The 19146-nt window shown below is 44.9% G+C and overlaps 1 protein-coding gene across 3 annotated transcripts; it reads left to right on the forward strand.

Moving 5' to 3' along the window:
• The first annotated feature begins 874 nt into the window (after positions 1-874).
• Positions 875-18078, forward strand: LOC140515991 (lysophosphatidic acid receptor 4). Of its 3 annotated transcripts, none has more exons than XM_072626893.1 (4): positions 875-1163; positions 7030-7179; positions 14450-14555; positions 15238-18078. In XM_072626893.1, the coding sequence occupies exon 4, from the start codon at positions 15411-15413 to the stop codon at positions 16458-16460; it is 1050 nt and encodes a 349-aa protein (XP_072482994.1). In that variant the 5' UTR covers positions 875-1163; positions 7030-7179; positions 14450-14555; positions 15238-15410; the 3' UTR covers positions 16461-18078. The 3 variants fall into 3 exon arrangements, with proteins under 3 accessions (XP_072482994.1, XP_072482993.1, XP_072482995.1); XM_072626892.1 differs by lacking the exon at positions 875-1163 and adding an exon at positions 1356-2083; XM_072626894.1 differs by lacking the exons at positions 875-1163; positions 14450-14555 and adding an exon at positions 1356-2083.
• The last annotated feature ends 1068 nt before the right edge of the window (positions 18079-19146 follow it).

Consider the following 19146-nt stretch of genomic DNA (forward strand, 5'->3'; position numbering starts at 1 on the left):
TCAGTAAGAGCCTTACAGCTTGTCACATTGGCAGCACATAGAATATTGTCCTAGAAGGGATGTCAGAGGTCATTAAATCCAATACCTGCTTTTTTACAGAAGAGGAAACTGAAGCCCACAGAGGGAAAGTGATTTGTCTAGGTTTTCACAGGGAGTAAGTAGCATAGCATGGATTCAAACCCCAAACCTTTGAATCCAAATCCACTGCCATTACTCTGGGCTTCTTGCGGGAGTGCAGAAACTGTTTTACTCATCTTGGGGTACATTGGAGCACGCAGAACGGAACTGGATACACAGTAAGCAACAAGGGAAGACTTAGAGGAGGCAGAGCAAGAGGTAGACAAGACAGCCCACGTTTAGAGACAGAAATGGAAAGGGGGAGGAGAGGGAGCACAGACCAAGGGCAAAAGAGTTTTGCAGTGTCTATCATCAATCAGGAGGTGTAGAGTTAGTGTCAGTCTCACTAAAAATGCCTTCTGGACCTGGCCTTGACTCCCGGTGACAGCAGCCCCAAGAGAGCTGAGGAAAAAGACAAAATAAACAAAGTGAAACATGTCCTGTTTGGGAGGCAGCTAATTGGCAAAATGGACTTGAGGAGCAGAGAGAGGATCCCCCCAAATCTCCAGGGGCAGGGCTCTTTACCCAGAGAAGGAAAGAAAGCATCCTACCCCTGGCTGGAATTTTTCATTCCAGCGAAGGGGGAGGGGTGGGGGGGTGGTGCTCGAGATTGGTGGAGGGACAGGCTAGAAATGAAGTTGCAGATGGCTGGGTAAAGTCCTGTAACAGTGTTCAACGGAGGAGGGGGGGAGATGCAGAAGGGAGGGGGAAGGAGGAAAGGAGGGAGGGAGGAAAGGAGGTGGGAGGATAACATTAGAAGCGTGGGCGACCCAGGCAGCAACCTATAGAAGCAGAAAATACTGGAGGGGAGGAAGTATATAGTTGGAGATCATTCCATCATAAACAGGTTTCATCTGTGTACCCTTTACTTTGGTCACTAGCAAGCCCTGAGCCTTTCTGGCTAATTAGACTTCCTCTCAGCCAGCTACTTAAGGAGGGGTGGCCCTCCTCTGGTCACAGCCCAGGAGCTTTTCTGGGGAAGGTGTGCATGTGGCCCCCGGGCCCGAGGTGCTTTTCCACGGCTGGCACTTCCCAAGTTTAAGACAGTAAGTACCCAGAACTTTTTTTTGTTTTGCTGCCTTTTTCCTCCCTGGTCTTTTCTTTCATCCGCGGCCCCCTTTCTCCTTAGTCTTTTCCCGTGTCCTTTTTTTCTGAGTGTTTTTCCTCCTCGTGGCCTTCGCCCCCCCCCCCCCTTTTTCCGTGTTCTTTCTTTCTCCTTTTTGTGCTTTCTATTTCTCTTTCTTTCATTCTTTCTCCTCCCTCTTTCTTTCCGAAGGGATGAGCTGTTAAGTGCCCTCTCGGACCCTGCTCCTCTTTAGGCTGCTCCGGGTGAGGCCATCCCGACGCACGGACACGCACACAAGCTCCCGCTGCCCATTAATTGGCCAGGAAAGAAGCTTTAGCCATTGTCAAGTGGCACTTAAGCTGCCAATTCCAGACTGTGCAAACGGCCTGTCCTGGGCAGGGAGCCGGGAGGCCAGATGGGTGCGTGCGCGCGGTGATTGGTGACTCCCGAGCCGAGCTGAGCCGAGCGCGGCTGAGCCCGGGGGACTGGGCGGGCTCTGGGCTCCCCGCGAGCCCTCCGGAGCCAATGGAAAGCATTTCCCAGTGAGACCCCCCAGGGCTTCCTTGCCCCTCGGCTTCTTCCCCAGACACTGGGCCCTTTCTTGTGTCCTGTTGGCCGAAGGCATGCCGGCTCTGGCGTTCCGGAGACTCGGTGCCTAAACAAAGGCTAGGCGAGCCATGTCCCGCGCCCCCGCCCCTGCTGCCGCCCTCCCGCCTGCTCGGAGGATGGGCGCTGGGCGATGAGAAGCTGGGACAGACCCGGCCCGGGCTGCTTTGGTTCATTCGCCTTGCCGGAGGACATGGAGAGGGGCATGCACTTGGAAAGAGCCTCCGGTGGTAGCCGGGTGCTAGGTCTTGCTAGCTAGCTGTCTGCTGCCATGAACGTACTTTCTCACTTGGGGTAAGTCTCCTTGGGTGTGTTGCTTGGGAAGGGGGCTGGGGGTGTGCTCCTCAGTGGGCACCCCACCTCTTGGAGCGTTCAAGGCCACAAGGCTCCTCTGCAGCTTTGGACTCAACAAACAATCGATCTCAATCGTTCCTGCAGGGATATAATAAAACGACCGCAGGGTTCGCACGACTCTGCTTAAAGCGAACACAAAGTCCCAGGAAGCCCAGAGCTGCCTGGGCATGAATACAGTATGTACTGTACCTTGCCAGCGTATTAAAGGCATCTCCGTGTCTAGCACTTTAAAAACTCCTGTTGCCCCGGGTTACGATTTTCTTTTACTCTCCTCAAGCTCAGAGGCTGCCTATTGGGAAGAGTTTTCTTTTAGGGGGAATGTACATAAGGTTTCTAGCCCATCAAGCCTGATGGGTGTATGGGAATGGGACGGCCAGCAAACTGAATTATTCATCAATACGGTCCTAGATGTGTCAAATGAAAATCTGGATCTTGGGTAAATTGGATGAGCTGTTTGGAATGAAAGAAAAGGTGCATAACTCAAGAACAAAGAGCCGGGGTAATGGTGAGATGGGGCAGGTATGAGGAGAATCCTTTCTGAGTAATTCACTCCTTGTGTTTTCACTTCGAACATTCTTCGTGGCAAAGCTCTTTCTGAATCGCTCTGCATTCCCCTCTTCTCGGTGGCTGGCATTTGGCCGTTTAATTCGGCAAGATTTCAGTGAAACCAAACAAATTCCTATGGGGAGGTAGCTCAAAGCTTGGTGGGGTCATTCACCACCTCAGCCAGCGGGATCCTACCAACCCCCTTTCCTAGCTAGCATAAAGGCAACTATTACAGCTCTCTACCCTTTCAGGGAGCTCAAAACACATTCAAAAGTAACCTCAACACACACACACACACACACACACACACACACACACACAACCTGTGAAGCCTTTTAACTTATCACAATCTAAAAATTACATTCCTGCTAGAGAGGGTATTTGGTCAGCTGATAAAATCACTGACCTCAAAATTTTAAGGCAGTCTGTGCAAAGCAGAGAAATGAAGGAGAATGTTTGAACAATTCGGATGAGGCCTTCGCCAATTGGTGCCCACAGTTAGAAAACAGAGAGGGATGGACTGGGAGGGGGGTCATGAACACTCAAGAAAACTTGAAGAAGCCAAAGGGCTAAATCTCTTTGAGGGAGACCTGATTTGTTGTTGTGAGAAGGTCAGGGCCACAACTGTGTAAGTAGCATACTAGCATACTGCTTGTGTTCCTGTGTTCATGCCCTTGACTTGTATAGAAGAATGAGACTTGTGAAAATTGTGGGTGAAAACTAGAAGCTTAGCCTCGGGCCATTGATCCCAGGGGAAATCAGGCTGAGTTTTCACGAGGCAGCCTGGTCCAGTACAAAGAACTCTGGCTTTGGAGCTGGAGGATTTAGAGCTGGAAGAGATGACTTAATCTAACTCACTCATTTTACAGGGAAAGACATTGAGATCTCCAGATAATAATAAGTAACAGAGCTGGGATTTCAGCTCAGAGCTTCTAAATGAAAATCCAGGGCCTTTCCTCCTACATCACATTGTCTTTCTAAGGTCAGTGGTTGAGGCTGAGCTCTGATGCTTACTAGCTGTGTGACCTCGAGCAAGTCACTTCATCTCTCTAAAATGGAGAGAAAATGAAGAACACCTGCCTCACTGAGTGAATATTGCCAAAGAGAGATGGGGGGCTAGTATCCTTCAAAAGATAAGAAATGTCTATAAATCTTTACTAGTTAGTATATAAAGTGGGTTGTTATCTTTTGTCTTCTTGCGAGTGGTTGAATAGTCTTTTAGAGGAAGATGGTAGATTCTTTGGTAGAGAGAAGGTTGGTTCATGAAAAGATGCTTGAATGTGGACTCAGGGACCAAAGTAAAGTAGGGCTAGGATGGCCAGATGAGGGTCAAGTCAAGGGCAAATCTACTGAGAGTGGAATAATAGGGATGATATAAAGATCAGGCATGAAGATAGTCCACAAGGTTTCTGACTGCCAGGCTGATGGCTCTACCTCTTCAACAGGACATTGAAAAGAGTCAGAATATCAGGCAATCAGGCAAAACTTCTAGTCTCTGTAGAAGGCTCTGAAGATAAATATGATAAATTATTTGCCCTCAAGGAAATTACCTTCTAGGAAAAGAAGGAAATTATACCCATATGAAAAGTTATCCAACAATGCAAGGCACTATAAACACCATATAAGTGATACTAAGGAGTTCAGAGGACAGAGAGACAAAAGGAGGGAGGGAGGAGTGAGAGAGAGAGAGAGAGAGAGAGAGAGAGAGAGAGAGAGAGAGAGAGATCATTGGAGTGATATACTGGAAATGACACTAGACAGAACACCCTGGGTTCAAATGCCAGGATGCCAGAGCTGCATTATAGTAGCTCCGTGAACTCAGGTAAGTCCACTTTGGGCTTCAGTTTCTTTCTCTCTAAAGTTAGGAAGCCAAACTAGATTATCTATAAGGTCCCATTTAACTTGAAATTCTATGAGTGAAGAAGTCAACAAAGGCTTCATGGGTGCTCAGTAATGATGCTTTGAGCTAGATCTTAAAAGATGGATAGGATTTGATGGGCAGAAAGTGGGTTGGATTATGAGGAATTCTAAGAACAGTATGAACAAAGGTATAGATGTGAGATTGTGTGCTCATGGGGTTCTTGGAAACAGGAAGATCAGCCTGGCTGAAGCAGGTGAGTAGTTGGGACTAGACTGTGAAAGGTTTCTGAGAGGGTTGGAGAGCCTCCGAAGGTAAAACATGCCAGGCAAGCTGTCTGTGTCTTATTTGAGGAAAATGGTTTCCCTCCTTCCCTCCTTCCCTCCCTACCCACATGCTAGAGAAGGAATTCAAGATAAAGCAGCTTGTGACTCACCAATGGCCAATCTGGAGCCCTATATACAAGAAGCCTCCTCTCTTTGGATAGAAGTAAATGACTATGAAATTGACCACTTCATGAGCTGTTCCCCCTGGTTTAATTCCTCACCCAAAGGATTATTGGCTACCAAGTAGACTTAGGCTTTAAATAATGATTCTCAGTGCCCTGGTCCTGATGGAAGCTTCTCTGGGCAACTGGACCATGGAAGCATGTGGTCTTCATGCTTATGACATGATAGTATCCATGTGTTGACATCTGGCCTGATGAATAAATTGGCTTAGGATACTGAAAAAAACTCAAACATAATTTTATTATGCCTCGTGCACAGCAATACTAGTCTTCCTAAGGTGGCAGGAGGGAGCAGGTGACCCTCAGGGCATTCTATGTCAAGGTGGACCATTGGCAGAAAGTGTTTAAGAACTTCTGGCTCACCAGGCTCGATACAACTAGGAAGTGCTATCTATCAATATAGCCTCTCAGGTGTAAGGCTGTTCCCACGGGGCACCCAGTTTTAGAACTGTTCTCTGCACACAGTTGATACGTAAATTTTTGTTGTGTCTAGCAGGGAATGACCATGAGATCACCTTCCCTAGTTTCTATAACTAGAGGAGCATTGGGATGGTGAGTACTTCTAAGCAAGTAAGAGAAGGGGAGGAGGCACCTACACATTCTGGTACAGTCTTGAGCTCTTCTGAGGCTGGGATTTCAAGACCTTAAAACCAATCTAGTCTGATCAGCCCAATTCAGATGATCATCCCACTTTGAAAGTATGTTTTTTAAAAAAAAATGAGCTCCAAGGAAAGCTGGAAATTGTTAATAGTAGATCATGCAATCAGCCACTTACTTGTGATGTTTTATTCAGGTCTGTGCTGGTACAGCGCAAGGGGAAACATATACTTCACTCCTAGCCCTCTTAAGAATTGAAGAAATGTTTATACTTATCTGGGAATCTGAACATTTCAAGAGGGCTACATTCTCTTGCAGAGAGGGATAGTGTGCTAAACCCATAGAAGGGTGTGGTCTGCCCCTCCCTTCTTCTTTCTCCCCCTTTTTTCAGATGGCCTTCATTCAACAGTTAGGAATGTTAGCCATACCTAGAATATCAATACTAGGAGGAACCTTAGAACTAGAACCTAAAATATGTCAAGAGCTAGAAGGGACAATAGAAATCATCTGGTTCAAATTCCTCATTTTACTAGTGAAGAAACTGAGCCCAGAGACAGGAAATGTCATTGAGCAAACCAGGAATAAAATCTAAGTCTCCTGATCAACAGTGCTATTTTTACTAGATTGTGTATATTCCCAGTTATTTGGAGTCATCCCAGAATGGGGTCTTCTGGTAAATTAAATATGCTTGTTAACTGAGAGTGACATACTCATAATTTAAAAAAAAATTAGAATCATCTATTAGTTATGTGGTGACAGTAAAGGATATCAAGTGGCTAGACACACTCCATGCTTTATCAATATTCTCATAAAGTCAAGAGAACACAGGGAAGGACTTTAACACAGTGGGTGAGCTCCTATGGCAAATGTCTGGGAGGATATGTATTAAGAGCAGGATGAATAGGCATAGAGAGACTAGGTTGCATTGTGGGTGGAAATATCCACATCAGTGAAACTAAAGTAACAGTTTGAACCCTTTCAAGAATACTCTTTCTACACGACCAGTTTCTCTTTCCAAGTGGGGATGTGGCAGGTCTCAGGGAAGAAATCAGGCCTGGGCTCAATGGGCCACGAGGGATCCAGCACTACGTGTTCCTCCCCACCTCCCCATTTACCTGCACTGGCTCTCTTTCCTCTGTCTCTCAGTCAGACCCCTGTATGGCCAGGACAGAACATGTTTTGGGGATAGGGAGGGGGATCTGGAACAGTCACTACCAGCGGCAAACTCACATCGGGAAAACGGGAGGGTATTTATAATACAGTTTCTCTGTGCTGGGTGTCAGGGTGAAGAGGGATATGGAGCTTAAAAGATGTCAATTTCCAAGAAAAGTACATATACATTTCTTTTTCACTGGGTATTTCTTACAAAACTTTCAGTTTCTCTAGAGCCAAGAGCTGTTAGAGCCTTCTATCAAGGCCAGACTGCCAACAGTCCCAGCTACTGAAGTAACAGGTTTGGAGAACCTGCCTGGACGTCCTACGCTTCAGGAGGAGCAAAGAACTCAGAGGGTCCCAAAGTCCTGCTGGGTCCGTATGGTAACCCTTATCTTCTCTGATTTAAATCCTGTTGTCATGAACTCTGCCTTCTCTTCTGGGTCTAAACTGCCTATAAAGCTCTGACTTTGGGACTCAGGTATAACTCCTTGGGTGGAGAGAGGAGCTGACCATGGTGCATCTCAGCAGCTCTGGCAAATAGGTTATTTAAGCAATCTCTCAGGCCGTATCTGGACATCTTGTGTCAAAGGTCCAATCTAGGCCCTGCCAGTTGGTAACTGGTATGATTTTTGTCAAGTTACTTTCCCTCTCTAGAGAATGTTGACTATATAATATCTAATGTCTCCCTGAGTTCTAAATCTTATCTAACAATCTAATCATCAGAATAGATGCCCATTCTCATTACTGCTTTAGATCCCAACCCTCCATGTCCTGCTGTACTACCTGGGGGGTATGCCCCAAATTCACCACTTGTCAGCTAATCTGATCAAGAGCCTGAATTGAATTCAGCGGGTCTTCTGATAAAAACCACATGGCTCAACCCTAGACCCAGACTTGAGGCTTTTCCAGCTGGGCAGGATGAGCCTTCAGGAGCACAGGGTCACTGTCACACCACAATAAAGTATTGGAGGAGAACATCTGAATGGACAAAAGAATTACATTGTAGGGGTTAGGCATGCTACATAATCAGACAGGGAGGCAGACTGATATAGTTAAGTATAGTAAGAGTCAAGAAAGCCTGGGTTCCTTCCATTCCAGCCTTTGACACACACTGACTGGGTAACCCTGGGAAATTGCTGAACTTCTCAGTGCCCCCAAGCAACCTTCTATAACTTGAAGTTACAAAAGAATTATTGATCTACAGTAATGGAGGGAATTTCCACACTGGGATTTCCCCACATAGATGAAATCAGGCCAGGACCAAAAGCAAAATTTAAAAAATGACTGCCACATATTCAAACAGCAATGAGGACCCGTGGTAATGTGTACATTATAAGTCAATCAGATCTAATGAAAAATGCAGATTCACCTTAGATAGTGATTCTCCCTCGTTTATCTCAGAATATTCCTCAGAGGGTGTTGCTAGTCACAGGTCCTACAATTTTATAGATGTACAACACTAAAATTTTTGGTCATTTGCCCAAAGTATTGTAACAATTAGTGCCTACAGTAGGCTGAGACTATGGTGGTAACCAGTCCCCAAATCTCCCTAAACTCTCCATTTCATTCCCTGCCTTCTTTCCTTAACCAGGCATTCAGAATTATTAAAGGCAAACCCAGGACAGGATGAAAGGGTCTCATTGTTTCTTGTGATCCAGTCAATTAAGCTAATACAAATGTAAGGTATTATTCTAAATCTTGATTCTTCAATACACGGTGCTATCACACAACACACACACACACACACACACACACAATGTACTCACATCTCTGGGGTCTCAGCCCCGTTGGTTTGTATTCATGCCCCCCTGTGTCAGTGTGCATAGATACATTAGCTGTTTAAATGGAAAACTGTCAAGCCTGCCTGGATAGATTGGGGGCGGTAAGAAACAAAACAGAATTCCCAATTGACATAGAGGCAAAGTGTGGAATTTGGAAATTAGTGTTTCCAGGAATTTCCCCCAAAGCCTCTGGCCCCTCCATTGCGATGAGATACCAAGCATCAAGGCTCAGGATGATTCTAAGGCTGTAGCTTGAGCATTTCTCTGTAATCACTTTCCTTCCTAACCAAGTGGGGACTGAAAGGAGGCTGACGCAATTCTTTGGCCCACTGCTTCGGAGCAGCCGACTCTCTCCTTTTCCAAATGATGGACCAGGTCAGTGGGTGAAGAGTTACTGGGGAAGTGAAGCCACTTTGGTCAGAAGAGGAGGGAAAATCAGCTTGGCCTTTGGGCTAGGGTAGATAGGATCGGCTTGGCTCAGGGGCCCAGTCAATCCAGCACTCTAGTTAAATAAAAAAGATTGGGGGTGGGGTGGGGCGTGGGGAGAAGAGCCAGGAGGGCAATGCAAACCAGATCTAGCCTGGAGAAGCCACCATTAACAGGAAATACCTCTCAGCTCTCCCAAGAGATCTTATGGAACATAGAAACCCAGGTTGAACAAGTGAAACATTTAGCACAAGATGAGGGTTGCCTAGAGTTAGAGCTGATAGTGATCCATTTCCTAGCTCAATTGTGGGGTTTCCTCCATATGGTGTGTTATACATATGACTAAACCATATTAGGGATATTATTCTGAAATATCAACAATAGATTAATATAACCTGAACTTCAATAGTAGCCATTGGCTGGTGATTCGATGCTTTGGTCTGGGAAATGTCCTAATCTTGTCTATTTTCAGCTCCCTACTGCTCCTGATGCCTTACCCATCCCTTGTCCAGGATCATGTGGGGATCCCTGGATTTTCACAGCATTTGGGTATTCCTGAGCTCCCAACACTATTTAGTATTTATAGGCAAGAATACAATAGTGTCAGAGGAAGTGCTGGGCTCTATTGTGTCAAGTTTCATACAATTCCACCCGATTAGAAAGAGGAAATACTCGAGGAGAGCTGAACCACTCAAACCGGCCCAAATCCCATTCAAAATGAATCAGTGGGAGAGACTTCAGGTTTCCTCAGCCTTCTGGGACTTGGTTTCCCAGGCTCTGATGAATTCTGCTTATGGCACTGTGTGCAGATAGTGAAGAAGGGAGGGAATAAGCACTTCTATATGGTACCTACTATGTGCCAGGCATCACACTAAGCACTTTTTACAAATATCATCTCATTTGATCCTCACAACAACCCTGTGAGGTAAGTGGGAGAAAAGTCTGCTTTAAGGTATCCCCTGGAAAGTTCCCACCTTGTAAACTGCAGAGGTTGATTTATTAACTGATGAGGGCCAAGAGGCTAAATATTCTGCAGGAGTTGGGGGGATCCCAAGTTTAGCATACTTCATTATTGTTAAAAATCAAAAGAAAGAGTGGAAAATGGGAGTACCTGCAATGAGCTGTCTGAATTGAGACCATATGTGTGGGTCAAAGTTAAAGATTCATTTTGGGTTGGATTTCCTTGATCCACCTTCAGTCGATCTGCTTCCTGCCCATTGTCAATGGGAAAGCATCCCTCTGATGAACCAGACTCACCAAGTGATTAATTGTGGGAATAACTGGCTGTAAAAACGGGGCATAAATGTGTGTGTGTGCATATAGTTTTTTTCCCTCTGCAACTCATCTGAAGCACAAATGTTGGCCCATTGCCTCTGTTCACTGCACAATCTGTTAACCATTTATAAAAAGCCCTAGTGGTAACTATGTTCTGCCTCCTTCACAACTAAAAGCCATTCCTTGAACCCACCTTGTTTTTTCTTCATTGGGGTGAACAAATGTCCTTCCTCCCAGAATCCTCCATCTGCAAAGCATGAGCCTGGTGGAGCAGAGAAGAGTATTTTGAGTACCATGGGGTGGCAGAGCTGGGCCTCAAACAAAAAGCACCTTTCAGTCTCACCGGGCTCTACATGGCTGGGAGATATTTCTGAGAAATGCTGAGGGAGGCAAAGACAAAGCCTTTTCCAAAAGCATGCAAGAAATCTTGCCTTTTGCTCCATTCAGTTCAGCTAGCTTGGGCCCACATGGTCCTCCAAGTATATAAAACTGCCTAGAGGATTGCTTTCAAGTTTTGCCTAATGGGTTGTGTGACTTTGGGCAAGCTCCTTACTTTGTCTGGATGTCAACTTGCCTCTGTTGAACTAAATTGGCTCAAAGGTCCCCTAGCTCAAATGCTCCATGGTCCTAAGTTTAGCATCAAGGGTGGAGACTCTGAATGTAGCACTTGGAGGGAGAAGCCTCTGGAAGCTTATTATTCTGATGTTGAGACAACTCTTCAAGCCAGGCCATTCCAGGGACATGGGTTTAATCCAGGACAGGTGCTGAAGAGAGACTGAAGCCCCAGCTGCTGCACAGGCTCTGTTTCCAGTCCTGCCTCACCCTAAAGATCCCAGACACTTCGGGGAATTTCATCCCCACAGAATTTGGCTTTCCTCAGGGTCAAACGAGATACCTGGAGATCTCTTATCATAGTGCCTGGCACAGGGAGGCACTTTACAAATGTTTGATCCCCTCCCAATCCGAAAGCAACCTCTAAGGAAACTTCAATTCCCTCTTAATCTGGAGTTCTAGTCTCAGTTCTGGTATTTGTTTCCGTGTGACCATTGGGCAAGTTCCTTCTCTCCTCCGTGAGGTCCAGTTTACTCAGGCTTAAGACAAGGTCAGACTTCTAAACTCCTATGGGCTGTTAGCTCCAGATCCCATGACCCTACTTTCAGCTGAAATGCAAAGACAGGATTTATAAACAGAAAGAAAGCTGAGGAGGAATGATATGTTTTTGGATGGACACAGAAGTGCCAAGGAAATGCCAGCAGAAGTGTTTGGTTGTGTCAGGGAGGGCAGGCAAAGTTTAGAAAATGCCACTTGGGTAGTGTTGATCACTGTCAGGTTCCAAAGTTTTCCACAGGTCCTACTGAATCCTCCCAAGACCAGTTTGAAGATGGGGACATGGGCGGTATGTATATGGAGGAGAGGAAGGGTATAGCCAAGTTCCATACTGAGTCAGAAATAGAACTCAGCTAATGTGTTGGGTAAAATCCCAGGCCCACACAGCCAAGGTGCTATGTGTTACAGTGGGGAGAGGAGGCTGGCTGGCAGGCAGATGTCTCTCCCATTTCCTGGGTTCAGAATTGTGAAAAGACTAATATTTTCTTGCCTGTGTTCTTTTTTCTCTTCTAGGGTTTGATTCCTTAGAGCAAGGTCACTAATGGTAATTGAATGCCTTCCTGGGCCAAACCCTCTTCTTGGTACTCTGGGGTATGCAAAAATTAGAAGACCCCACCCTTCTGGAGCCAGTGCTTCGGATGGGGAGATAGAATACACCTGTGTGAATGCAGTTTGTTAAGAAGTGCGAAGTAATACATATACTCCTATTGATTCTGGTTTGGACCTGTGGTGAAGGGAAATTCCCTTCACCAGTGCAGACTGGCAATTGTTTAGGAACTCCTTGTGGGATGCTGAGAGCTGAATGGCAAAGGCAGACCTGACTCTGAGCTGAGCTGTTTATCTACTGTGTGCCTCTGTCTCTTCCTTGAAGACATACACATTGAGGAATCATAGGATAAGGGAGAAAGAAAAATGAAATAGCATTAACCTAAGAAGGCTACTTAAGAAAGGTGAAGGGCATTCGGTGAGAGTCTCCTTTCTAGGTGAAATCACGTGAAAGGATGGAACTTGAAGGACAGGTGTGATTTGGAGAGACAGTGGAAGGTGGGCTCAGGGGCTGGATCGGGGTGGGGAACACATGGCCTCAAGACCACATGGAGGATTTGTTCTATGATATTTGGACTCAGTCAAAGGACCACGCTTGAAGACCTAGAGGGCCACAGCTTCCTCGCCTCTGGGTCAGAGTTTCAGGTTTAAACACCTGGTCAAAAGAATGGGTCAATGAAAGCACAGTTTGTTAAGTGATGATTAGGTGCCATGCACTGTGCTAGTGCTGGGGATGTAAGTACAAGCAAGTAAGAGAGTCCTTGCCTTGAGAGGCTCCTGTGAAAACAAAGGAAGACAAAACATAAAGGGAAGTCAGAAAGGAGTGGAAGGGGGAGAGTATGCATGCTTTAAGCATGGTTTGGAAAAGGTCAGGAAGTAGTGTGGAGAGCTGACCCTGGGTAAGACAAGGCAAAATCCTAGCATCCCAAGGTCAGAGGTCAAGATTTGGGTGGGAGGGGGATGACTGAAGGGGAGGTGACATGATTTAGAAATTACTGGGAAGATAGACAGCTAGAAGGAAAGAACCTTAGAAGTTTTCTAGTCCAGCCATTTCATTGTCCTGACTTGTCTCTGTGACTTGCTTTGGGTCACATAGCTAGTGAGTTCCAGAGCTAAGATTTGAACCTAGGGCTTTTGCCTCTGAATCCAGGCCTTATTCTGGCACAGCCCAGTGTAAAAATACAGACACACAAGTGTCTTGGGAGTTTTTACCAACACCATTGACTGCCCTAAGCAGAAGAGGCTGCTACTAAATGGCCTGTTCCAGCACGTCATCTCACTCAGGAGCATGCTGGGTTTTGGGTTGCCTCACTCTTGGCTACCCTTGGCCTTAAGTCCCATTTCCCCCCTAATGCTATCTCTCCCATCATAGGATGAGGTCATCATCCTACTTTCTGTCAAGACTGTACCTTCTTGGTTAGATTGCTGAGCATCTTATCCTCTGCCTTAGAGTCTCCATGTGGGGCTACTCAGGGCACACTACAGGGCACAGGTTTTTAGGAAAATGTGGGCTTATGGAGCCCAGGCAAGAATTTTTTTTTCCCCTTTTTCTGGCTTAGCTAAAGAAACCCTTTTACCTAGTTCCTGGAATAAACATTATGGTATAATGGCGCATACCATGGATTTGGAGTCAGAAGATGTGGGTCCAAATCCTTCTCTGACACTTAGTAGATGAGTGACCTTGGCTAAGTCACTTCCCCCTCTTGGGTCTCAGTTACTTCATCTATAGGAGGACACAACACAAAGGTTTAGACTAGATGTTACATCTACAATCTACATTTCTCTGGTTGCTAATATAAGGAGGAGACATTTCAGAGGAATAGTGTTTACAATGAGAATATTGACCATGTGAAATCCATCTGTTTTCTTGTACAGGCTTCTCATTTCAAAGGCTTGAAAAACTAACGACTTGCATAGTGCCTTAGGGAGCAGACAGACATAGACCTTTCCCTTAGCAGTTCTCAAGCTAAGACAGTCAGCAAATACAAACAAAAATCTCCCCTAAAATATGTACTACAGATATTGAGCCACGAAGATTAAGTCAGTGGCTCCCCTGTGAAGAAGCAGTCCCCCTGGGGAGGCAGATTATGCAGGCAAAAGCTTGGGGAATGAATGCTGACAGAGGTACAGTCTCTCCCCTCTACTCAACTAGGCTGAACTTTGTGGTGATGATATAAGAAAGAGGGGGGGCATTCTGAAAGCAGGAAGTGGGGGAGATATTCTAGGTGCAGGGTAGCAGCTGAGAGAGTCAGTAGAGGGTTTGGTGCTAGAAGGGCTCTCAGAGACCATTTGGTCCAAGCCGCCTCCCCTCACTATGCATAGGGCAAAACTGAAACCTCCAAAGGTTGAGTGTGGGGACAATGGAAAGAGAGCTGGAGAGTCTTGGATGCCACTTCTCTCTTTGACTATTCCTTGGGTTACCTACCATTGCCCCCAGAGGGCATTTCATTCCTCACATTGTTCACTTCCACATCCTGACTAGATCACCTCCTTTTTCCGTCTTTTAGGCCATCTCTTATGTACAACAGTGGACCAGTAAAAAGAAAGTCAAGGAGACAGTGTGGCAGTCAAATGTCAATCCACCTGGACCCTTAACTTTTAGGAGAAAGGCAGGTGAGAGGACAATAAACTCATGCCAGTGCTACTTCTAGGATGTGTTCTAGAATCATTCTAGGGTCTGCTCCAACTCCTCCTGTGCTTTCTCCATCTCTAGTCCTACACCGTGCCCCAATGACTAAAGATTTAGTTTTGTTTTGTACACTGTACTTAAGAAGGCCAGAGGCAAATAGATTTTAGAAAGGACAGCAAAGCAGAGTGGAAAGAAAGCTCTCCTGAAAGGCAGGGGACCTCATTTCTGGCACCATCTTTGCTCCTAACCATCCATGCAACACTGGGCAAATCACCTGAAGTCTCTGAACTGAGCTCTGTTCCCATATCTGTTAAACGAGGGTGATACCACCTGCACAAGGTTGTTAGGAAGATTTGACAGATAAAGTAAAATACTGAAAATTCTTAAGTATGTGAAACTATAAGGGATGATTAATAGTAAGTGTTAATAAACAAAGAATATTTTTTGCTCAAACCCTCAGCTAGATCAGGATCCCCATTTCTTGAGTGTCTCAGCTAATGTACAGGACACTTGATACTGAATTTCCTTAGTTTTGGCTCTTTTTTCCTTCATGTGCTTTCTTTAAATCTGGGTAGATGGGATATGTATCTGCTTCTCCCCTGCAATGGTATTTGAAATATAGTTGATTGGTGGCTTTGCTAACCAGTTCCATCTTGTCTCCTATAGGAGAAAAATCTCTTTCTGCAATATTCAGGCCCCAGAGAAGTTACCTCTTTGACAGGCAGGTGTTCCAAGTGACACTTGCCCCCCCCTCACCTCCCCCCCAGGCTTCCTGATCAGTGTACGGACACCATAGAATTCCATTGCAGCAGCTTCCAGAAGCCCAGCCTGAAGTTGGAATGGGAAACTCCAGCACCAACCAGACGTGTTTCACGGATGACTCTTTTAAGTACAATCTGAATGGCGCAGTTTACAGCGTTGTGTTCATCCTTGGTCTGATAACAAATTGTGCATCCCTCTTTGTCTTCTGCTGTCGGATGAAAATGAGGAGCGAGACTGCCATCTTCATCACCAACCTGGCCCTCTCCGATTTGCTCTTCGTTTTCACCTTGCCTTTCAAGATTTTTTACAACTTTAACAGACACTGGCCTTTCGGTGACACCCTCTGTAAGATTTCGGGGACAGCATTTCTCACCAACATCTATGGAAGCATGCTTTTCCTCACCTGCATCAGTGTTGACCGATTCCTTGCTATCGTCTACCCCTTCCGCTCCCGTACCATTCGGACAAGAAGAAACTCTGCCATCGTGTGTGCAGGAGTGTGGATACTGGTCCTCAGTGGCGGGATCTCCGCCTCTTTGTTCTCCACAACCAATGTGTCCAATTCCACAACAACCTGCTTCGAGGGATTTTCCAAGCGCATCTGGAAGACCTATTTGTCCAAGATTACTATATTTATTGAAGTGGTAGGTTTCATCATTCCTTTGCTCCTGAACCTCACGTGCTCTTCCTTGGTACTTCGAACCCTCCGAAAGCCTGCGACACTCTCCCAGATCGGAACCAACAAAGAGAAGGTGCTGAAGATGATCATCGTGCATGTGGCCATTTTCATCGTCTGTTTTGTGCCATACAACTCGATTCTCTTCCTCTATGCTCTGGTCCGCTCCCAAGCCATAACCAATTGCTCCTTGGAGAGATTTGCCAAAACAATGTATCCCATTACACTGTGCATTGCAACACTCAATTGCTGCTTTGACCCATTCATCTATTATTTCACATTGGAGTCCTTTCAGAAGTCTCTTTATATCAACACCCAGATCAAAATGGAGTCGCTTTTCAAGACTGAAACACCACTGACTGCGAAGACTTCTCTTCCCGCGATCCAGGAGGAACTCAGTGACCAGGCAATGACTAATGGGGGAGAACTCATGTTGGAATCCAACCTCTAACCATGCTACAGCTCTCACATTCATTCTGTATTGTACAACAACTTCCCAATGAAGAGACCCTGAGCAACAGCTTTGAGTCTGATATCACAGAAACTGGTGACATACTGCCTGCCTCAAGGAGGATCCGGATTTTTGTAGTAATACATACCACTTTTTTCCAATACCAACAGGTCTAAAGCCGTTATAGCATCCTGAGGGAGCACCCGATTTTTTGCTATCCTAGAGTTTTGTCATGTGAAATGAATGGGTAGAGGAAATCTTTATTATCTTGCAATTTTCATTTGAATGGTAAGTGGAGCAACATGACTGGACTTGGAGCCATAGAATCAAGTCAGGAAATGGAAAATACAGCCCTATCAGCTTACTACTCATAGCTACATGCTAGTTTCTTCCCCCTTCTCTACAAAGAAAGCCAGTGGTTCCTACACTCACTTGGAATGGCTGTTTTTTGAATATCAAACCAGCAGTTTTCATCATTCTTCCAAATGACTCCAAGAGTATATTTTTAAGTTTAATTTTCATTGAAACATTTGAATGGGAACACGATCAGATTCAATTCAACAACAATTAAATTACCTACTACAGGCAAGACACAGACCAGCTAAATTTGGCCTGTGTGTCTGTGTGTGTATTTGAAAGCAAATAGGTTGTGTTTGTGTAAGAACAGGAGAGAAGAGTTACTGCAGTACCTGGCTCTTCTGATCAGAATATTTGCAATATAAAACACCACTCACAGTGGTGTGTCCAAGTGCATGCTTATTTTACCTTTATATTTGTGTACTTTTCTTACTAGCAACATTCAGATTGAAAACCTGGGCATATTATAGCTGAAAAGCTTCTGAATCTGTGCTCAGAGCAGGGGTTAAGTGGGAGATGGGGGAGGGGGGAATCATATTAAAAGAACATACTTAAAGCACACATTTATTGTATCTTTGCATGATCTGTAGCCTTGGACAGTGTGTGCTTCATTTTCTTATCTAATGGAGACCTCGGCTGCAGAATTATAGGCACTAAAAGTATAGATAGCAGCTAAGTTAGAAAATCAGATAGAACTGTTTCTTCTTTGCTCTTGCCACTTACAGCAGTGTGCCTGACTGGACGTGCACCTCTCCTGCTACTTTTAGAGCAAAAAACCAAATCAAGTTGGTCTTCTCTGTGTTTCTTTGCCACATGCCTGCTTGTTTTGCAACTAACTTATTATTCAATTTGCATTTCTTATAGATTTATGAAACCTATATTTTATATATATATACATATATGCATATATGTATATATACATACATACATATATATATATGTATATAAATGAGCATGTATTTGTCCATTGGGCCAAAGGCATGAAGTTGTATAGCTGAGGCACTAAAACAAGACATGAATCATGAATACAAAAACTTTATGAGAAAGATGCTTCAGTGGCACTTGCCCCGGTGACCTGGTGATGTGTCCATAATAAAAATGTAACCAACCAATGACAATGGACTGAATGTATATTTATATAGCAAATGGAATTCTAAATTACGTGTGAAAATAAAAAAAAATTATGCTTAACCTCTAATTTCTGCTTAGACTGACTTGAATTTAAATGCTCATTTAATGTAATAAAATATATTTGAATTAACCAACTGCTTCAGTTTCTTGTTGCTTTTCCTTTGAGTAAGCCCTAAAGGCATTTTCTTCATCCCCAAAGAAAGGATACAGTCTTGTTAGTGTAGGTTTGATCTCAAACCAGTTCCAGCACCTCATTTTCACTGTTGTCTAAAGTCTCCTGGAGAACTCACAAATGGCAAATCCCTAAGCAATTTTTGAGGGATCAAGTCAAAAGATTAAAAGTCTCTCTTCCAAGTTGGCTTTGATTTATTTGGGGTTTAGAAGAAAACGGACTTTTTAATCTGGTTTCCAGGACTTGATGAATGTATATTAAATGTCACAGGGCACCAGGCAGCAGCCTTCCAGAATCCAGGAAAATGTGGACAAACAGACCATCTGACAACAATGAGAGATGGTTGGAGCCAGTTGGCTGGATAAATCAATAGCTAGAACAGGTGGTGGTCACAGGGCACAGCCATGCAGTGAATTCCTGGTAAACTCACTGATTTCTTTCGACTCTTAGGGCACTAAATGGAGAAATCTAGAAAACGGACATTCCATATTAGCTACTGATGACAGAGAACTCGAAATTTCCTTCACTGCAGAGCTAGCCCTGGGCAACGTTTAGAAGAGGAAGTTTATTTTGCTTTTTTTGTGCCCTGCCACCTTTCTTTTTGTGCCCTGCCAGACTAAGTCAAAGGCCAGAATTCATCCATCGGGGTTACCACATAGACAAGACTATCTAATTAAATATCCTTTCACTTTTCCCTTTTGCCCCTCTCCACCCACCAGGTGTCTGCTGCCCTTATGCTACCCTCTGACTACCCAAAGTCCCCCAGTGTGAAGCCTGCCCTCCTCTCACATCTATTTCAGTCCCTCCCCAGGCTCTAAAATCTACCTCCTACCCTCAAAACCCTTTTATATATTTAGTTAGGGGTTAAGGAGGAAATCTGACCTACATTCTGGTGTGTGGCAGAAGTACAAGATTTGGAATTGTAAGAGTTCAAGACCTGTCTCTTCTATTTATCTGTATGATCTTGAATAAGTCACATCCTTCTCTGGGCCTCAGTTTCTTACTCTGTAAGATGAGACTGAACTA

This window comes from Notamacropus eugenii, chromosome X (genome assembly GCF_028372415.1).
Source record: "Notamacropus eugenii isolate mMacEug1 chromosome X, mMacEug1.pri_v2, whole genome shotgun sequence".
Classification (NCBI taxonomy): Eukaryota; Metazoa; Chordata; class Mammalia; order Diprotodontia; family Macropodidae; genus Notamacropus; species Notamacropus eugenii.